The sequence below is a fragment of the Atractosteus spatula genome, chromosome 9 (genome assembly GCF_055471065.1).
Source record: "Atractosteus spatula isolate fAtrSpa1 chromosome 9, fAtrSpa1.hap1, whole genome shotgun sequence".
In the NCBI taxonomy this organism is placed as follows: domain Eukaryota; kingdom Metazoa; phylum Chordata; class Actinopteri; order Semionotiformes; family Lepisosteidae; genus Atractosteus; species Atractosteus spatula.
The window spans coordinates 20,462,488-20,481,340 of record NC_142714.1 but is presented as its reverse complement, the minus strand read 5'-3'; the positions used below and the strand labels follow the sequence as shown (position 1 = coordinate 20,481,340).

General features: G+C 38.6%; 1 protein-coding gene across 1 annotated transcript; it reads right to left on the bottom strand.

Annotated features, from left to right (window-relative positions):
• Window positions 1–1,693: 1,693 nt before the first annotated feature.
• Window positions 1,694–16,965, bottom strand: chp1 (calcineurin like EF-hand protein 1). Its single transcript, XM_088926109.1, has 7 exons — window positions 16,628–16,965; window positions 12,885–12,957; window positions 8,691–8,771; window positions 6,815–6,942; window positions 5,925–5,986; window positions 3,978–4,100; window positions 1,694–3,256 (listed from the first exon to the last, which is right to left on the bottom strand). Exons 1-7 carry the CDS (start codon window positions 16,692–16,694, stop codon window positions 3,203–3,205), a joined length of 588 nt encoding a protein of 195 aa, XP_088782235.1. The 5' UTR covers window positions 16,695–16,965; the 3' UTR covers window positions 1,694–3,202.
• Window positions 16,966–18,853: the final 1,888 nt, after the last annotated feature.

The following is an 18,853-nucleotide window of genomic DNA, read 5'->3' as shown; positions in this document are numbered from 1 at the left end:
TAGTTGCCTTGTTCCAAAAATACTGTTGCTGTGGTATCAGTCCAGAGTAGAACAACGTGATACATGCCTGGATTTAAAGGAACGTCCTACAGTGGCGGGCTAAAAGTACTGAAGTAAAAGTAGAGGAGACTATGAATCAGGTATTCAGAATCCTCACAGACATTGACATTGACAAACTAAACCTAGTAGACTTCAGAATCATTGGTGAAACAATCTATTCTAGCAATGTGACCTGCCGATTGTCACTTTAGCCAGTACAGGTTCACAGTGGAGCTGGAGCCTAACCCGGATACACTGGATACACCCGGATAACCCTGGATATACCCTAATGGGGACACGCAGGACACCCACAGCCACAAACGTACACACCCTCACACCAGGGCCAGTTTTCTCAGAAGCCAATTAACCTACCAGTATGTTTTTGGACTGTCAGAGTGGAAACCCGCTAAATCACAGGGAGAACATACCAATTCCAGCACCCCAAGTCCAGAATTTCTTCTCCATGCATTCTTCCTGTTCTCAGCAAGTCTTTCAAAGCTTCTTTACCTTGCTTTTTTTTTTCTGAATCATCATTATTGCAGAGTCCAAGGGTTAAATCCTAACCTCAGCTCGAGGAGCACAAACCGATCAGAGGCATTACTTTTGAGGCACAAAGTCAACTTTCCATTCTTGGAATCATTCAATCTTCTCAAATCACTAAAACTAAGCCACTACTTAATGAAGGCATGCTTGATTGTCCTTTGCTCACAAAATGTCTTTTAAAACTTATTTAAAAAAATGCATTTCGAATAACTGATCAGCATAAAAGCATTCTGGACAGCCACAATTTAAATGATCTTTCCCCTGTTATAATACAATACTTCTAGGTACATCATGTACAACGCAATGTAGTAGCTGGTGTCATGTTACAATAGGGCATGCAGGTTGGCAAATTTCAAGTCCTCATTGTACATGAACTTTAAACCACTTTGTCTGAAAATAAATGAATAGCAACATAAGGAAGCGACGTTCAGAATAATGGAGAAATCACCTTGGCGTCATCATTATCCGGAGAGCAAACAAGAGCAAAAGAACATTTAAATAGCCTTGCACATCATTTTCTGTCCGATGGTTGCTGAACTGGTTGTACAACTGCATAGAATTCCATGTGCATCAAAGCAATTGAGATTGTACCATGACCAGCCATGGTCTGGCTTGTCCAACAAATTCATTTGATATTTAATTAATAAACCAATGAAAATCTGATGTTTGACAACAAAATCAGCCTAATTAAAGAAAACTGAAATCCACAGGGGGGCAAATGACAGGAAGCCCCAAGGAGGTTTCTGAGTGTTCTTTCTGAAAAGGAGTTTTAAACGCTATCTAATAAAACAAGGCTTTCTTAGTATTATAGACCATAGTACTGACTTTTGGAAGTGTTCCACATGCATCCCACAACCAACTTTAAGTAGTACTTAAAATAACTCAGGAAATTCATAAAACCTTTTAGGAGGGAAAAAATAAAACATGCTAATCGGGGATTTATTTTTCTTAACTAAAAAGGTTTTTCCTCTTTGAAGAAATGTTTAGGTATACAGGTTTTTAATTGGTCACACTGAGCAATTTTCCAGAGCAAAGACAGCTTTAAGAATCTTATGCAGATAGTAGATCTCCAATTTTACCTCTTCCGAAAGACGACACGAGAGTCAAAGCATGAATCTGTAATAAGCGTGGCACTTGGGAGTTTTATTTGAGTGACATTTAAACTGCTTGAAATTTATACATTTCAGAAAATTTATGGTTGTGTGCGATTATATTACCTCTACAGTAACACACAATTTGAGCTATATTTGTGATTCACAAAACTGATAAATAATACTTTTCAATGGAAAAGTATTCAATAGCAGCTGCGGCATGCTCCTAATTGTACTTACACGAGTTTCCATAGTTTTATTTAACAGGTTTATATTAATCTACTTACATTTTTTCCAGTTTAATCATTTCAATATATACACACAAAAACAACAAAATCAAACCCAAATACATTAAGGCCCCTTTAAAAGTAAATGAAACCATTAAGCAATTAATAGTGTATACACTGACAAAGGTTACAATGTCCTGTCAATTACACTAAAACGCACCTATGTTCATTTCTGAAGCCTGCTGACTCGATGAATGAGAAAAAAACCTATGCATCAGTCTTTGTGATTCTGCCTTATTGGTCTGTATGCCATGCCCAACAAACCAAAAGGCAACAGCCTATTGATCCATCAACACCATTTTTAGCCACTTATGACAAACCTAAAATCAGATCATCTTGACCATCTGATAAGTAATTGGGACTGTACATGGGCATTTCTAAATGTTTTAAGTGAAGAGTTAAGACAACAGCAAATTTGGAAAGAAAAAAACAGGCAGTACTGCCAAATGCTCAGGTAACACACTGGGCATTAGGATGCTGATGGGGCTTTCTGGAATGTGACAGCGAGTCAGACTGACCTTTGCAATCCACTAGATGCGGTTAGCTTTTCCAGAGCATAATGAGCGGAAGTCCACGTTTATCAAAGCAATAAAAACACTTAGAAAGACTTCATGGCACTAGACCTAAATAACCATAATCTCTTACTAACTTCAAATATGCCTTCATGTACTCAAGTGAGGAGCTGACAGTGCAGTGTATCAGCTCATGTTTAGCAGAATAAATGCCTACAACTGGAATATCTGCTGTGAGATTCTACAAATGTCATTTAGAACCACTGAGATCAGTTGATATTGAAAGAAAGATACAAATAGAAGCCAGGAAATCAACATCTGACATAGATAATAACCAATCTTTAAAATTAAAATGGACATTGAAAGATTATATATGAATTATATACTTTATCCATGAAGTGTAGTTGTGTAGAAACAGTTCTCAAAGACATCATTTTAACATGCTTTCCAGTGTTCACATGGAATGACAGTCATGCTGTTCAGGATCTTTCAAATCCTTTGTTAAATAAAAAAAAGATTTGGAAATCACTTACTAACCATACACATGACCAAGGCACACAAATTCCCTTTGTTTCACAGAAGAGCACAAGACAGAAAGGTCACAGACACCCATGACCTTCTGGTTCAGCTAGCGTATATAGCGATAGGGAGTACTACTGTCCATATCTAAAGAAATGCAGATGTGATTGATCCTTCAGTTGGCATGATGTGATCTGGTCAATGTCTCTTCTTAATGGAGGAACCTGATGCTCATCTTCTGCTCTACGTCCACCTTCTCCAGTACCTGTAAGACCCCACAACACTCAGTTCAGTCTACAACACTACCACTGTTTGCATCAGAAGACGACCGGGTTTAAAAAAAAAAAGAAGAAAATGTGTGTTAAATTTTCTTCTTCTTACCACTGTGAATACATGTATATATACTGTACATGAGACATGGGGTGGAGCGGTCGCTCTGTGGCTAAGGATCTGCGCCTGTGGCTAGAAGGTTGCCGGTTCAAATCCCGCAGCCGGCAGAGGAATCCAATTCTTTTGGGCCCCTGAGCAAAGCCCTTAAGCCCTACTGCTCCAGGGGTGCTGTACAATTGCTGATCCGGCACTCTGACTACAGGCTCTCTCCCTGTCTGTGTGACTCATGGAGAGCAAGCTGGGGTATGCGAAAAGACAAATTCCTAATGCAAGAAATTGTATACGGCTAATAGAGTGATCTTATCTTATATACTTTTATATATCTTTGTTTTTGGTAAATATTATTTTGGTTAAAATTGTCCATAAGTCAATCTAAAACAAATTCACTGCAGACCGCCATCTACTTACTTGGGAAAAAAGTGGCAGAAGCTATAGCAGAAATTGGATAGAAATACAAGACAGAGTGACCTTGGCGTTTTAAACGTTCCAAATGCATGCCCACAAGTTTCTAAACGCCTTAGTGGTCAGCAATGTCAAACTTATGAGAAGAGGCAGGTCAGGGGATCTAGCCGCAGGAAGAAACTGTGCCGTCTCACCTTTATGAACTCTGAGAAGGAGATGGAGTTGTCCCCGTCCTGGTCTGCCTCCTGGATCGTCCTGTCAGCAATGCTGCCCAGCTGCTCATCTGAGATGTTGACACCAACCATCATACGCAGCACCTAGAAACGACACCAGCAATTTTGGGGGGAAACTGTGGCATGTGTGGCGTGCAGAAAATGCACAGAACAGTAATTGACACCTACTCGATGGCTAAATATTGATTTCCAGGAGATGATTCCTAGTGACAGCACATTCCTAGTGACCATACACACATGACCTCAGATAAATGACACATCTATGGCTTTGTCCTGGCGCTAGCTTTTAAGAGCTAATGACAGCATCTTCCTGACGAATGTCTTAAGGAAAATTATAAAACCTTTTACAGCAGACACAGCAAATTAAATAGTTCACAGAAAGCACACTCCCTAGCTTGGCACCATTACTGTACTCCTAAATTGCATATAAGCTGCATTGCAAACTAAGTGCTCCACTGTGTTTGCCTTACACACAAGGTGAATAGCCAGTCCACAAAAAAACTCAACAGTCCTTGAAATAGGTCCTGGTTAAATGACAGTATTCAAGAACTAGCTTCAGTTCTCCTACTATTGCTATGAAAGTTCTAGCTGTCTCATTTTAACATGACTCACAGACCTTAGTATCGATTATGAGAGTCCATTAGTGCCTTAGATTGCTGCAATGAACATGTAAAACCATACATAAGTATTTTTCCAGCAAGAACACAATCAGTCAGCTTAAACATGTCAGACAAACAGATAAATAATAAAGACAGCAACAAACAATAAGAAGCTATTCAACCATCACCATCTTTATTCACTCAGCATTTTGAGATAGAAGAAAAGATTCATTTAAAATAGGGCTAGAGTGACATGATGCTCAAATAACAGTGAAATCACTCAACCACAGTTACATGTAGGGAGGACTTGACAAAGCAAGGGTTATTAAATCATTTCTTGTCAATGTACTAAGAAATTATGATTATATTAGCTGTCCACTATAGATTTTTTGGATGAAACCTATGTTTAGAAATACAGCAAAATCAGATATTTGAAGTTTACAAGTTTGCCAGGTTGAATCCAATACATTGGGGCCTTTAAAGCTTGGATATTGAAAGACGTGAGCAAACGATTTGAGAAGCCCCTGAGACAAAGCATCTGTTGGATATTTAGATTGGTCAGATGTAAACAATTAGAGTATGAGCTCTGGCCTTTTCTAGAACAAAAACTGTTAAAGCAAAATATGTGGTTATTTTGATAAACTGAGTTGGGTGGTCTTAGCTAACACAATCATTTACCAAAGAGCCTGAAAAGGAATCCCACTGGCTTTGTACTTTTACCTCTACTGATGATGTAACCTCATGCTGACACTACACACCTGACCAATGGGTGTGATCAAAACTATTCTTATCCTGAGGTCGAACAAAGCTTTCTCAGCCCAGTCTGAAAGACAACGCAACTGGTTTAGCCCAACTATATTGAACTTGAACTTGACCTTGAACTTTATTGCCATATGTAACTGGCGCATGTACTGGTACAATGGAATTCTTACTTACAGAAAGAATATTGTGAGGCACTGTAGAGCTGACTCACATTTAAATTAAAGAAATCTGCAATAGTGTCAGCACAACTGGAAATACACCCACATATCTGTTAGCAGTCTTAAATGACCAATAATTCCACGATTTACTTAATCCAATTTTCTAGAACAAGTAGATTAAAACCAGTCTCCTCGTCTACTAACTGAGATCAACTATTAATTCTGGAGCTTAAATGATTCAACCAGCTTTAGGTACATCATGAATTTCGTTAGTGTTAAATGGAGTAAAGGATTTTTCTTCTCTGTAGAAGGCCCAGTAATTTCTACTGGGCTCTACAGCCTGCCTTCAGAAAGAGTGAACTCACAATGGTGAGGACTGTAACCCATACCTGCAGGAGCTCGTCTCTGGAAATCTTGTTATCCCTATCGAGGTCGTAGAGACGGAAAGCAACTAGAGACAAAGAGAAAAACAAACAAATTAATTTACAGATTAAGGGTTATGTGATATTCTTGAATGAAATGTAAAATTAGGGCTATTGTTTGTATGGTGAAGAAAGAGGAACTCATTCTGAATGTGTAAAGTCTCACCATCTCTGGCCACACTGAAAATCATCCAAGTGGAAGGTTTTTTTTTTTTGTTTAGAAATAGTGAGAAACTAAAAACCACAAACCACACTATAAAAAAGACACACATTGAGGAATGCTGTCTGGGCTTGGTGTGATCCTTTAACCCAAGCTACTTGATTTATTTCTGCGTCTTTACGCATGACAAAAGAAACTAATATAACATCTGCTAGGTATAGGGATGTACAGCAAACCATTAGGATGGCCACTTCCTTTATAGTGATGAGATAACTAGAACCTATAAAAACTAAAACCTGCACAACAGGTTCACCCATTTATCTACTGCTGCAGTCAAAACAGCCGACGACTCTCCCTCTCCCATATTGTCATTTCCTAATATAAAGTTAATAAATATCTCTAAAGATATTGAATATATATAAATATAAACTATACTTTTGTACAGTACATCTCTTTAATGATTACTGAACACTCACTCATTTGCTAGAGTGTGTGTAAATTCAATAATCTGTAAAAGATGTAATTGCCAGTAAGTATTGTTTGGTGTTGGAAACGGGGAAAAAGTGAAGATGTTTGTCTGCACATATTTTATAGTAAAAACACAGAAAACGAAGTTGGATGCATTATTTCCTAAGATCTGTCTTACAACCTAACCTAAAATGCTCTCGTTCTTGACAGCGCTCTTGTAAGTACTTACAGAGCAGTTTGTTGTTTCTGCTGTTGAGAGGTTCAGTGGCGTTGGAGTCTTTATTCTTCTCGTTGTCCTCAATGGGACGAAAGTGAGCCAAAGTTCGCATGAAGCCACGGAAATTCACCTGGTCCTCCCTGGGTGGTAGGCAAGTCAGGGACACCGGCATCAGTCCAATGTTCATTACATGTGCTCTCAACAACACACCTCTTTATAGCTAGAAAAAAAAAACTTTGAAGAACTGGCTATTGCTCATTCAAACCATAGAACCAAGACTTTTGTTAGCATATTAAAATGCTTTGACATGAAACTCCCTGAACATTATAAAACTACTCACATCAACATTTCCTTTGGAAAAAAAGACATAGGATTTGCCGGGAAATGGCTTGTAGACAACACTGCTGATGAATCACAGACTAAGCTGAAACTGCTTTTTTCCTCCCACTAGGAAGACATGGGTTGAACTGCAACACAAACCGTCACAGCTAAACGTATACAATGGCAAAAGAGAAAACACTGCAGTTTCCACTAGTGAAGACGCCATAACTGCCTACTCCTAAGATTCGACAGCTTTTAAATGAGGAAAATGCACATATTAAACTGAAGCACTTCTAGCGTTTGTCACCCATGTCTGATGACCATTTCCTACAGAACATACAGAGATCAGTGAGGCCATTTTAAAAGATTACAAAAGAGAGAACGCCATTCCATCGATTTCATTAATTTTGTTTTGTGCAAGATCACAAGATCAAGATCAAGGGTTGAATAATTATGCTTCTGAGTTTTCAAAAGCTTTTTCATAAGGTATAGGTGCTAAATAAATTTCGTTTCATGTTTATTTACTTTAGTCTATTTCAGACTACTTGACACACCTTAAAAGTCAATTTGGGACTACTATTATAAAGCACTCTTTTAAAAAAAACATTCAATTCATGGATGAGAATAGCAAGAAAAGTTCTGGAGGAAGAAAGACTGTTTTAAAACTAAGAGCAGAACAATGAATTATTTTCTGTATAGAAAATCATGAGTCCCTATTGGCTGAATGAGCTATTAACGTCATGTTTTATATTTTTAACTGTTCACTTGATGAAAATAATTAAATCCATGTTTCCGATGTGTCCTCTTTCTTGGAATTACCTCTGTAGCTAACATGGGTCGGTGTATGATATTTATAGACATTGGAGCTGTGACAAATATGAAAAGATTGTACCCTTTCTTCATAATAACACATGGCTGTGTCGAAAATCCCTGAAGAAGGGTATACTTTGAAAAATAAACAGCCACGAACATACAGAGCAGGGTACTATTTACTTGCACGATGGCTTCTCAAAACCACACGCACAGAAAACAACACCTAAAACCACAGCTGCTACGCACAGATTTCGCTAGATTTAATAATACAGATAACGTCATTAGTGTGTAACCATCTTTTTAAGATGGGAAAACCCAAGTATAGAAAAACAACAATAATTAAAAATTTGCTTATATCACAAAACTAAAATGCGGATGAAAACCATAAGCCTCCATTTTCAATGTGGTGACAGAAAAAAAGAGAAAAGAAAAAAGCTAAATTCTTTTGTCATCATATGAAGATTTACTAAGGTAATTTTTTAACTGTTTATTTCAGTGTTTATGGAAAAATAGACTGTTTTCATCCCTCTTTCTAAATATGTTATGGAATGCCATTGAACTCTCTTAAAATGATTTTACATCCCATTTACAGATATCCAGATTTCGAGTTTCATAATTTTGCAATCCACAATTTCTTTACGGTGACTCCAAAACGTATTTGAAGACCTGGGGCAGAACAACTTGAGAGGACTCTTCTAACTTCAGGCATAGAGGAAAGTCCAGCACAGCTCAATCTGAAATAATCATATCTTACCCCTCAGGAAAGAAGGCATTGATAATTCTGTCGCCTAGGGGATTTATGGCAAGTTCAGGTATTCTCTGGAAATCTTCTCGGCTGTCAAGAGAAGAGAAAGATCAGGATCTGATTTGTAAATGTCCTTCATTTCAGTCTTCAGAATTTACTTAAGAGGCATTATTTTCCTTTCCCAGATCAAATGTATTTGTCCATGAAATTTCACAGCAGTGGCATTGCAGACATTTAAACCATAATACACAACTGACGAAAACAACACATTGACAACAAAGTACAACCACTCTGGGGTGCTGGCAGTTTGCTCACATTTGCGTCCATTAATGAAAATGAGCTATGTTGTTCACATTATATTAGCTAAAGTGACACATTCGTAACACCAGAGTAAACTCAGAGGCCAGCTAACATGAAGACGCATTAATTCAATGTCACACAGCAAATCTAAAGTCATTTCCCAACTTTCACTCTACAGTGACATTGTGCAAGAGCATTTAGGGACTAACCCTGGCAGGGACTTTGTCTAATTCTTTCCACAAGGGCTCCATGTTCAAAGGCAAAGAGATTTATGGGAATGTACCTACTCAGTTTCTTTAAAAAAAAATAATGTTTTGAGTTGCTACAACTAAATACGGGGGTATGTGACTGTAGAAACTGGTATGTGTCCTCCAAGTTGAGAAAAAAGGAAAGGGACAGTGAATTATTGATGTCAATATATCGTGTCTGTTCATGGACATTAAATTCTTTGGAACATAAGAGGAGTAATCCACAAACATCTTATGCCTTAACCTTCAAACCAGGTTGACGTTGCCTTAACTGTGTTGGCAATTACTTTTCACTTCAACAAGCAAGTTTGAAACATCAGGTTCTTCTGACCATATACTCATGATTAATAAGCTGTTAGTTGGTCTAAACCAAATAAAATAAAAACAAATGCCTCAATTTAGGTAAGACAGGACCAAACAAAACCAGAACAGGTAAATGCTAGTGAGAAACACCACTGACAGATCAGGCATGTTTTAAAATTCAGATGGTACTGCAGAACCAACAAGCATCATAGTCTCCACTTCCCGGGAAGAATCCCTCAAAGACTCAAAAAACCCAGACAAAAGATGCCAGGAAATAGGTCACTGAGAAGCAGCTACAAACACTGACTTTCCCTACATGTTAAACTACAAACAGGATCAGTAATTTAGCAGCTTAGTGCTAATTGGTTCCAGCCGAGTCTTGCGTTACCCTGTCAATACAACCTTCTCATAAAGGCTTGTGAATATCCCACCATAACAAGCTTGTTTTTCAAAAATTGTCTCTCAGACACTAGAAGAGCTAAAGAGAAACACCACTCAGGAATGCAACAGGGGCTAAGCATAAACTCCAACACGAACTAAAGTTGTGAAAATAAATGGAAACTGGCACAACATTAAATTTGTTCGACTTGTTTTTCCTTTTATTGCAAAAGAACAGCCTGTCGCAGAACAAGATTCATTGGCCAAAGCACAGAAACTACAGCTGTGCTGGAGAAGAATTTATTTGATTGTAATTTGAAGTTCTTATTATCCGTCCTTCCTTTGCTTTTGTAGCTTTTTGAAATAAACGTGTAGGTGGTCTGAAAATACTGGGTTCTTTACATATTTAGTGCAAGTCTTTCAGGTTCGACTTCCAATTTGTATGCAAATCAAATTTCATTGTTCTTATTTGCACAGGTGTCATGGTGCTGTACAGTTATTTGAATAAGCCAACAATTTCACAAGAAGGCTCTGTGCTTTTCAGTGCATCAATTTCTGCAGAGCATATACTGCAGTTACAAACAAGGGCCTTTTATCTTGAAGGTGCTGTGTTGATTGGTTTATTTTAACTGTTTAGAACATGTGAATTGTTCTAAATTTAAAATGTTCTCCGACTTTTAAAGCCAACAACACTGCCGCAGTGAATTAAGAGTCGCAAAGTATATATACACCAGAAAATGCATGCTCTGCTGAAGTACTTCTACTTTTTCTTAAACCTGAAATAACATCTCTTCCACTGTGAACAAAAAGCAATCTGAAGTAGTTCAAAATTCACAAATTAAATTAAAATTGACAATTAACCCACACATAAAATAAACTTCTTATTAATTAGCTGGCCATTATCACTTGAAAAGGAAAAGTTTTGTCAGATCAAGAAAGCAATTTAGGGTGTGCCGAAAGGCTTAAAAAAATAAAAGGACAGTGTTTCATTAGGATATTTTGTATGCAGCAAAACAAAACATCTAATTATAAGCAACCCATCTTCCAAAATACATATTAGATTTTGGAAAAAACAGTTTTACAGAAGAAAGGAATTTTCTCTCCATGACTAAACAGATCATTATGTTGACACACCTCCCCTATCTGAAATATGTCATTAATAATCTCACTAGTCACTGACACACTCTGCTCCTGTGGGAGGGAAGAGTGTTTCTGGGCCTATATGACTGGCTGCTTTCTGGTACTTGACCATCCGAACAAGTTTTTGCATAAGTTAATGTCATCTGTCACAGGTGTCAGAATATACACAAAATGCCAATTAGGAGTCTGGAGCACAATTTAAAATTTTCATTTGCTCATCCATTTTTTATCAATACAATTTATAAAGCTGCAATTATTAATTAAAAAACTGGTTCATACTAGGAAGAGCACCATGTTCTTTGGGGCATGCCTGCAACTGCAAATCAATGACAAAGACATATTGAGATTTAATAGCAATATGTATTTAATTAATTAATCATACTGTAGTGTACCGATGATACTGTATTGTTCATCTTTTTCAATTCAAAGGTGCACAGTGGCTTCAATTCTTAATAGGGATGAAAAGCTTTTTAAACACATTAATCACGGAAAATGCCTCTGAAGCAGCATGGTTCTGGAAGAGAGCAAAGCCGAGACAGGAACCACCCCACACCTGCGACGGGTTATCTGAGCTGACCATGCCTTTGTTCCAAGGCACATACACCCAGCTCAGATACCAAATATTTGCTGGCAACCAGCTCTAAAGGAAACAAAGCTCAATTCATGATTACATTTGGAGGGGGAAGGAAAGTTTAAGCGCTGTAGTCCTCTTCAACTAGTTCCCACATCCCCCCCCAAAAAATCAAACTTATCTTTTCCAGATATGCTGTAATTTGTGAGTACAAAAAAATGTTTTAAATTGCACTGTGCAATGAAAGTTCACCCTTAGGCAATGCAACTCGGCAATGCCTAAAGCAAAAAAAAAAAGAAAGCAGAAAGCAAAAAAAAACATTCAAATATGTTACAATCTGCCTTTTTCAAAAGCCCAAAAAAGAGAAACGGAATCATTTCTATGATGTTCCCACACTAACTTTTACTACTGTCATATTACATTTATTTTACAATGCCAATCAACAGGGAACCACTCCTATCTGCTGATGTGTAGTTAAAGGTCGACCTGATTTGAATTCTGGTGCCAGAGTATATTCAAGTATATTTATTCAAGTGAAGATCTCACATCTTACCACCAGATGATTATATGCTACACTTATACTTCTAAGTGTCGAGTGAATAATTAATGAGCTAGTTCCCTAATGGAGAGGATCTGAAGTGGCCCTGGTCTACACAATTCCTATTCAGGGTGGCCCATCTCCGATACTTGAAGTCTGGGTAAGTTCATTCCAGAACAGCTCTTAATGACCTAAACCAGCTCTTCTAGAAAACCTGCAGACTTACTGACCTACTTGAATCAGAGTTGGACCCCTTGTATTAGCAAAATTTAAATAAAGTAATGAAAATACCCTGACCTAAAACAGTTTATTGTAGAATGCTGAACGAACAGTATTATTAGAAATTTGCGGGTCTGCTGCTGTTGCATCTTTTACCTGAACACTTCCATGGTCAAAGGAATGACTAATGGACAGGTCTTTTACTAGTTACTGACAAAAGTGTAAACTTAACCTTCTGAGTAAATTCAATCTTCACGTTATTACAGAAACAGTCCTGGATCATTGCCTTGAATATGTATTAAGGAGATTCAGCTGGAATAAGTCACTGTTATAAGCTTTGTTTACTTTGTGGTGTTCAATGCAAGGCCAAAAAAATGTTTCACTCTATCCATTTCAGCAATAGGTCCTGTTGCAAAAGAGGATGACGTGTTTCACAATCCTCAGCTAACATGCACAGAGACTAGTCAGCCCACAGGCAATGACAGAGCTCTTCTCAAGTTCAGTACCTCAGAGTGCCGTTTTCTCCCTTGTCCAGGCTGGTGAACCGGCTATAGAGTCGTGTGATCTGACTGTGAGAAACTAGAAAAGAAAAGAAAACAATCCATTAACAGGCAAATGCTTATTCTGTTCTGGAATTACTGATTACACGGATGTTTTGTTTTCATTAACCACCAAATTCCTCGACTAAAATCTGCAAGGGCATGTTAGATTAATGCTGACACACGTCTGCTGAAAACCAGTCTAGGCGAGACTTCCGCTTGTTTAGATTTCAGTGTCAATTCATACTTCAAACTCCCTGCACAGTGAAACCTGTTTTTTTCCCCACCTCAGAACACTTTTCACTTTAACCTACCACTATGAGGAACAGAGCACGTGTCGATCGGGTAATTTCCAGTCCTACTGTATGTGGTGATTATGATGTTCAAGGAGAAGGAATAAACCAGAAGGTAAATGATAAAACTAGGAAGCCAAATCAAACAACTTTGTAATTGGTTCCTGTTCAGGCAGCACAGGTCTACTCTTTCAGCTTATTAAAACAGAACACAAGGTTCCACTAAACTGAGGTCCATCAGCTGGATCAGACTGACCAGCAGCAGACAGAACCAATACAGTAAATTAAAGTACATTGCCAAACGTCTGGCAGATACTCACCTTTTAGCCCTACCTAACGTATTTAACTATACTATTTCAAATTCAAGTTGTCCACAGCGCATTGCCTTTCTATCACATATCCCCCACAAAGCTAAGGAATGGCATATACTTCACTCCTACAAAACAGAACAGCTTGAGTTTCACAAGCAAAGAATGCAGGACTCCATACCCTCCTGAAAATCTACATTCAAAAAGCAGAGGGTTTGAACTTTACTAAGGAAACACTCCTTTTAATATCATCAGTGACAGAAATATTTAGGATATTAGACTGTATCATAGAAATAGTTCAGGTGGGTAGCTGCGTCAGCATGCGTAGGCTGCAAAGGAACAAGTAATAGGTTTATTCCATGCTGAAAAGAGGTGTGAGCACATCGTAAAAAGGCTCCACAGCCAAAACATTGTGTTTCCTTTCTTCTTTTTTCAGCATGAAATAAACCTATTACTTGTTCCTATATCATAGAAAACTAATATGGGACTTTATAGGGTAGGCAATTATTAATTATAGGTGAGCTTTGACCTGGAGCGGACACAAGAAAATATTTCTGGCCATGAATGCACATAAACACCAAAGAATTGGGCCAAAGATGTAGCTTCCTGTCCAATGAGGAAGATTCAAACATCAAAAGATCTTATCTTTAAAAACAAATGTGGGCGGAGCTATGGCACTGCGGCTAAGGTGCTGTGCCTGTGGCTGGAAGGTTGCCAGTTCAAATCCCATGGCCCCCAGAGGAATCCTACTCCGTTGGGCCCCTGAGCAAGGCCCTTAACCCCCAGCTGCTCCAGGGGCGCCATATAAATGGCTGACCCTGCGCTCTGATCCCAAGCTTCTCTCCCTGTCTGTGTGTCTCATGGAGAGCAAGCTGGGGTATGCGAAAAGCCACATTCCTAATGCAAGAAATTATACATGGCCAATAAAGTGATCTTATCTATAGTCCCAATCCAAAGAACATAATTTACTGCAGGGCTGTCCAGTCCGGGTCCTGGAGAGCCAGTGTGCCTGAGGGCCAGGTTTTCATTGCAACTTGGCTCTTAAAGAGCCGACTCAGATGGGCACTGGCCTAACTGGACCACAAACAGCTTCTCCCTGCTGCTCAGGCGCCACTGCTATTAAAGAGATTTATAATCCTGCAGATACACCAGTCCTCCAGGACCAGGACTGGACACCCGTGATTAAATGATTCTTTAGCTCTGGAGTCTACAGACCTGGTCCGGGAAAATCCCAATGCAGTTAGTCTTATAGATCACCTGTTTTTAAAGATCTGCAACACCTGTATGCAATCGATGAATCAACCAAGTAGAGTCTGGGCAATTAAGAGGATTCTGATTCTTGAGGGCTGAAGAGTACAGTACTCGGCTTTTACTCCTAAATTATCTTGAAACTTAATCTGACAAATCTCTTGTTTAACTGATCACAATGGAATTGTTCCATAGCTTTAGAAACTGGTGAATTAATGGTGACACAGAAAGCCTTCCGGACTGGGGGTCTGCCAGGACCGAGGTTGGAGATCGCTGCTGTAGATGGTAAACTGATTGGTATTTAGAAAGACTTCTACCCACAAAGGGCTTGACTGACATATTTCTCTGTAATGAATAATAATATGTAACCCAGGTCTTAAAAAAAAAAACATACACACGTCAGAACTATAAATATAAATGGAAGGACCAATTACTCAATATGATCATAAAAGTATAGAAGAAAAAGTGTTCAGCGTCAGATCCAGACAGACTCACTGTGCCAAAATGTCTGTGCTCTCGTGCTCCCCGACTAATGCAGTGTCACCTTGACACCTCTGACTCGGTCAAAGAGGCTCGTAATTTATTGTGTACACATACACATTTACAAAAGCCGCACCTGCATAACTCTGATTTCTTGGAACACCCTGATGTGTGTACAGACTTGAAACCTTAACCCTGTACCCAGTCAAGATCCTAACTGTTAAAGCAAGTGGTCAGCAGCTCTCAAGGCATTAACAGAGATATGCTAAGTTTTCATATCCCTCTTGCATTCAGTTCAGGTTGGGGGTTAAGCAAGGTTAGTCATCGGGCATTGTTCAGTTTCCACAACACACTACAGCATTTTTAAAGCAGTGCCTTATTTACCAAAAACAGCAGTAAACTAAACATTAACATCAGTGTGTGCGACTGTCTGTCCTCTGAAGAGAGGGGGCACCTGGGGAGGAACCTAGTGAGGTCTCAGAGAACAGAACTGTGAAAACAAGTATAAATATACTTTTGCTTAACAGTGGAAACACATTTCATCCTAGGGCAGTGCTTAACTGCAAATCTTTTCAAAGCCTTCACACGCCGACCAATGTAATGTAATAACATGCGATGACTGTGGAAGTGTTTTTATGTAGACCAAAAATTCCCATCACTCAATCAAGATATTTAAACGAATCCATAATCTATATTTAACGTGGTTAGCTAACCATCTGCTCATACTGTTAATTTTGAGCCTGTAATGCCTTTAGTGACTGCTAACTGGATAGTCTATTACCTTGTCCTAGCCATTGTATCGTTACTATTACATCAACTAGTTTCTTTTACTTATACAACTCAGTGGATTTGTGCATTATTAATAATAGACAGTTCAGCGATTGTAAATCACCTGGGATAATTGCGTCTGCTAGCTAAACTAATAGTTTCACTAGCGAAATTCTTACTTTAAAAATAGCAAATGGGGATAATTAATAGTGAAGCATCGGTAAACCGACATTAACAGCTTTTCCGTTTAACCGAAATAACCTGTAGATCGATCAGCACCGTGACAGATCGTGACCAGCTGAAAATGCTACAAACACTACGTTCTTGCCGTAACTACAAAAGCAACGCGTACTTTACCTACAGTATTTGTAGAAAAGCACCAATCCACCATACTCTACGTTAGTACGGAGTTACTATCTAAAATAATACAAACAGGTATGTGGTGAATGGTTTCTTAAGTCTACGGCGAGTGTACCATGTGTCAGACCCCAACTCTAATTTAGGAGCATTCGCCGGGTACCTCCCATCACAAACTGGGGATCTCTCACACGGCACAGAGAATGACAAGACTAGTCAGCGGAATGCACTTTTCCTCCAATCCGCCTCTACTTACAGCCCGTCTCCTTCTTTATCTCTTCAATCTCTTCCTCCCTCAGCAATGTCGAAGCTCTAGATCCCATTTTACTGGAGTGGCGCGACCGTATTCCGGGGTTTCTCCGTTGCTCGGCTAGGCTCCCGAACTTTCTGCTCAACAGCCCTTGACAGACTACTCAGAGAAGGTGCCCCTTCCAGCGCCTTTATGCTCAGTTTGAGAGCGTCTAAGATGAAAGTCAAAGCACACAGTAGAATACACGTTACCGCTGCCCCTACCAGCGCTCCTCCCCGAACCCTTCCTATTCGGTGCTGAGCAATCAGGCAGGCCTGGGCTGTGACAACACACCGGAAATGCCTATCGGTTTCCACGGGGCTCCTTGTTTACGGAGCTACTTCCGCCACGCTGCACGCGAAGGATTGTGGGAAATTGATTCGTTGGTTGCAAATTGTAGTAAATTTGTTGTGTTCTCAACATTTTAATGCAGTATGTTAAAATGACAAAGCGGGCTTGGGACGTAAATTTCGCTGTACTCCAGGTTATCACGACAGATTCATATTAAATATTAACACTTGCTTGCAGGTGTGTATTCCTTGCAACCTTGTTAATTTGCTGAACGGAGATGAAGAGGAATAACTATGAAGCTATGTTCTGGACTTCGTTGATCGGCACTGTAACGACACGCAATATAAATACATACATCTAATTTTGTTTAAAATCATGAAAATATGTGTAATATATTTAAAAAAGGAAAGTCTGAGATAATACTCTGTCCTATTTTCTTTATGAGACCTGAGGTGAAAAACAAGTGCTCTGAGGTTTTCAAGCTTGAGAGAAATGTGACTCACTCCCCTTTAACATATTATTTGTAACATGGAAAATAATTCCTAATTCCCATTTGCACTGCCCTGATTAAATTTCAGCACTGTTTCTCTTTTTTCAAAGTATTCAATGGCAATTAGTTACTAAATTTAACATACAAATTAAATTTAACTCTAACAGGACAACCTCCCTCACACAGACACTTTTAAAGCCAGAAATTAGTCAAGCTGAGATCTGTTATTTGCACGTGTTTTTCCCTGTCTAGGGATTTGTCGTTCTAACTTAGTGTGAGCACCTTTTGTAGTGCTGTCTGGTTGTACAAAGGCTCACATACCTGTGCCATATTTTGACCTTTAGCTTGTGGTTATGAGGTACAGTACATGTATTACACTGGTGTCAGATTTTATTTTTCACTCTGCCTTTTTTAAGAGTTGTTTATCCAAAAACACTAATTACAATAATGTCCTTTATGCTTGTTTATCAGCAGCAAACTATCTGTTCCCTATTAATTTGTGGGTGCTCACATAAATCAAGGCTCCCATCCTCAGGATCCCATCAGATTGTATCTTAGACATCATTCTAGAAATTAAAAGTATTTTCCATATAAAAGTTCCAATGCCCCAAAGATTTGGAACACAAAATATTTTATGTACTGTGCTAATACAACATGGGACTCATCACTATGAGCAGATAGTCCTTTGCCCTTAACACTGATTGATTTCCACATTAATCTGTTTTCCACCTTATAAAACCTATTTACAACTCACTGCTGCCATCTATACATTCAAGATTATGCACCTATCTGAGTACCAGAATTGTAGCTTATCTTACCTTTGGTCTGGCCAGTCTTTTCATTCAGATTTCAGATTTCATTCAGAAGATTGGTTTTCTTTAAGTCAATAAAATACAGCTGAGGTTTTGATTCCTTTGAAAGGTTAGCCCAACTTCTGTCTGGGCTTTGTCAGTTAAATGTATTATTATTACCATTGTTAAAATGAATAATCATAATTCCTACTGTTTGCCTCTAAAAGCATGGTAATGTTAAACTATTTTAGCTTGACATGAAGGCCTCCTGCCACAAATGTTGAATTTCAATTTTTTATTTTCTTTCTTACACTTGAGTACTATTCCAAGTTCGCCGTGTTCATGAAAATGTATGAATTCTTTATAATGAAAGGCCGTGATCATAAATCACAGCATTTGCTATAACATTAGGGTCTCAACACAACAAACACTGTCAGAGGAAGTACAATAGTACATTTCCTGTTCAACCACAAGAACATAAGACCATTAGAAAGGTTACAAACCAAAGGAGACAGTTCAGTCCATCAGGCTTGTTTAATTTAGTTAACTGATCCAAAGATCTCATTTAGCCATTACAAGAAAAAAGCCAGGCTATTGGTTTCAACACATGAATAGCTCATT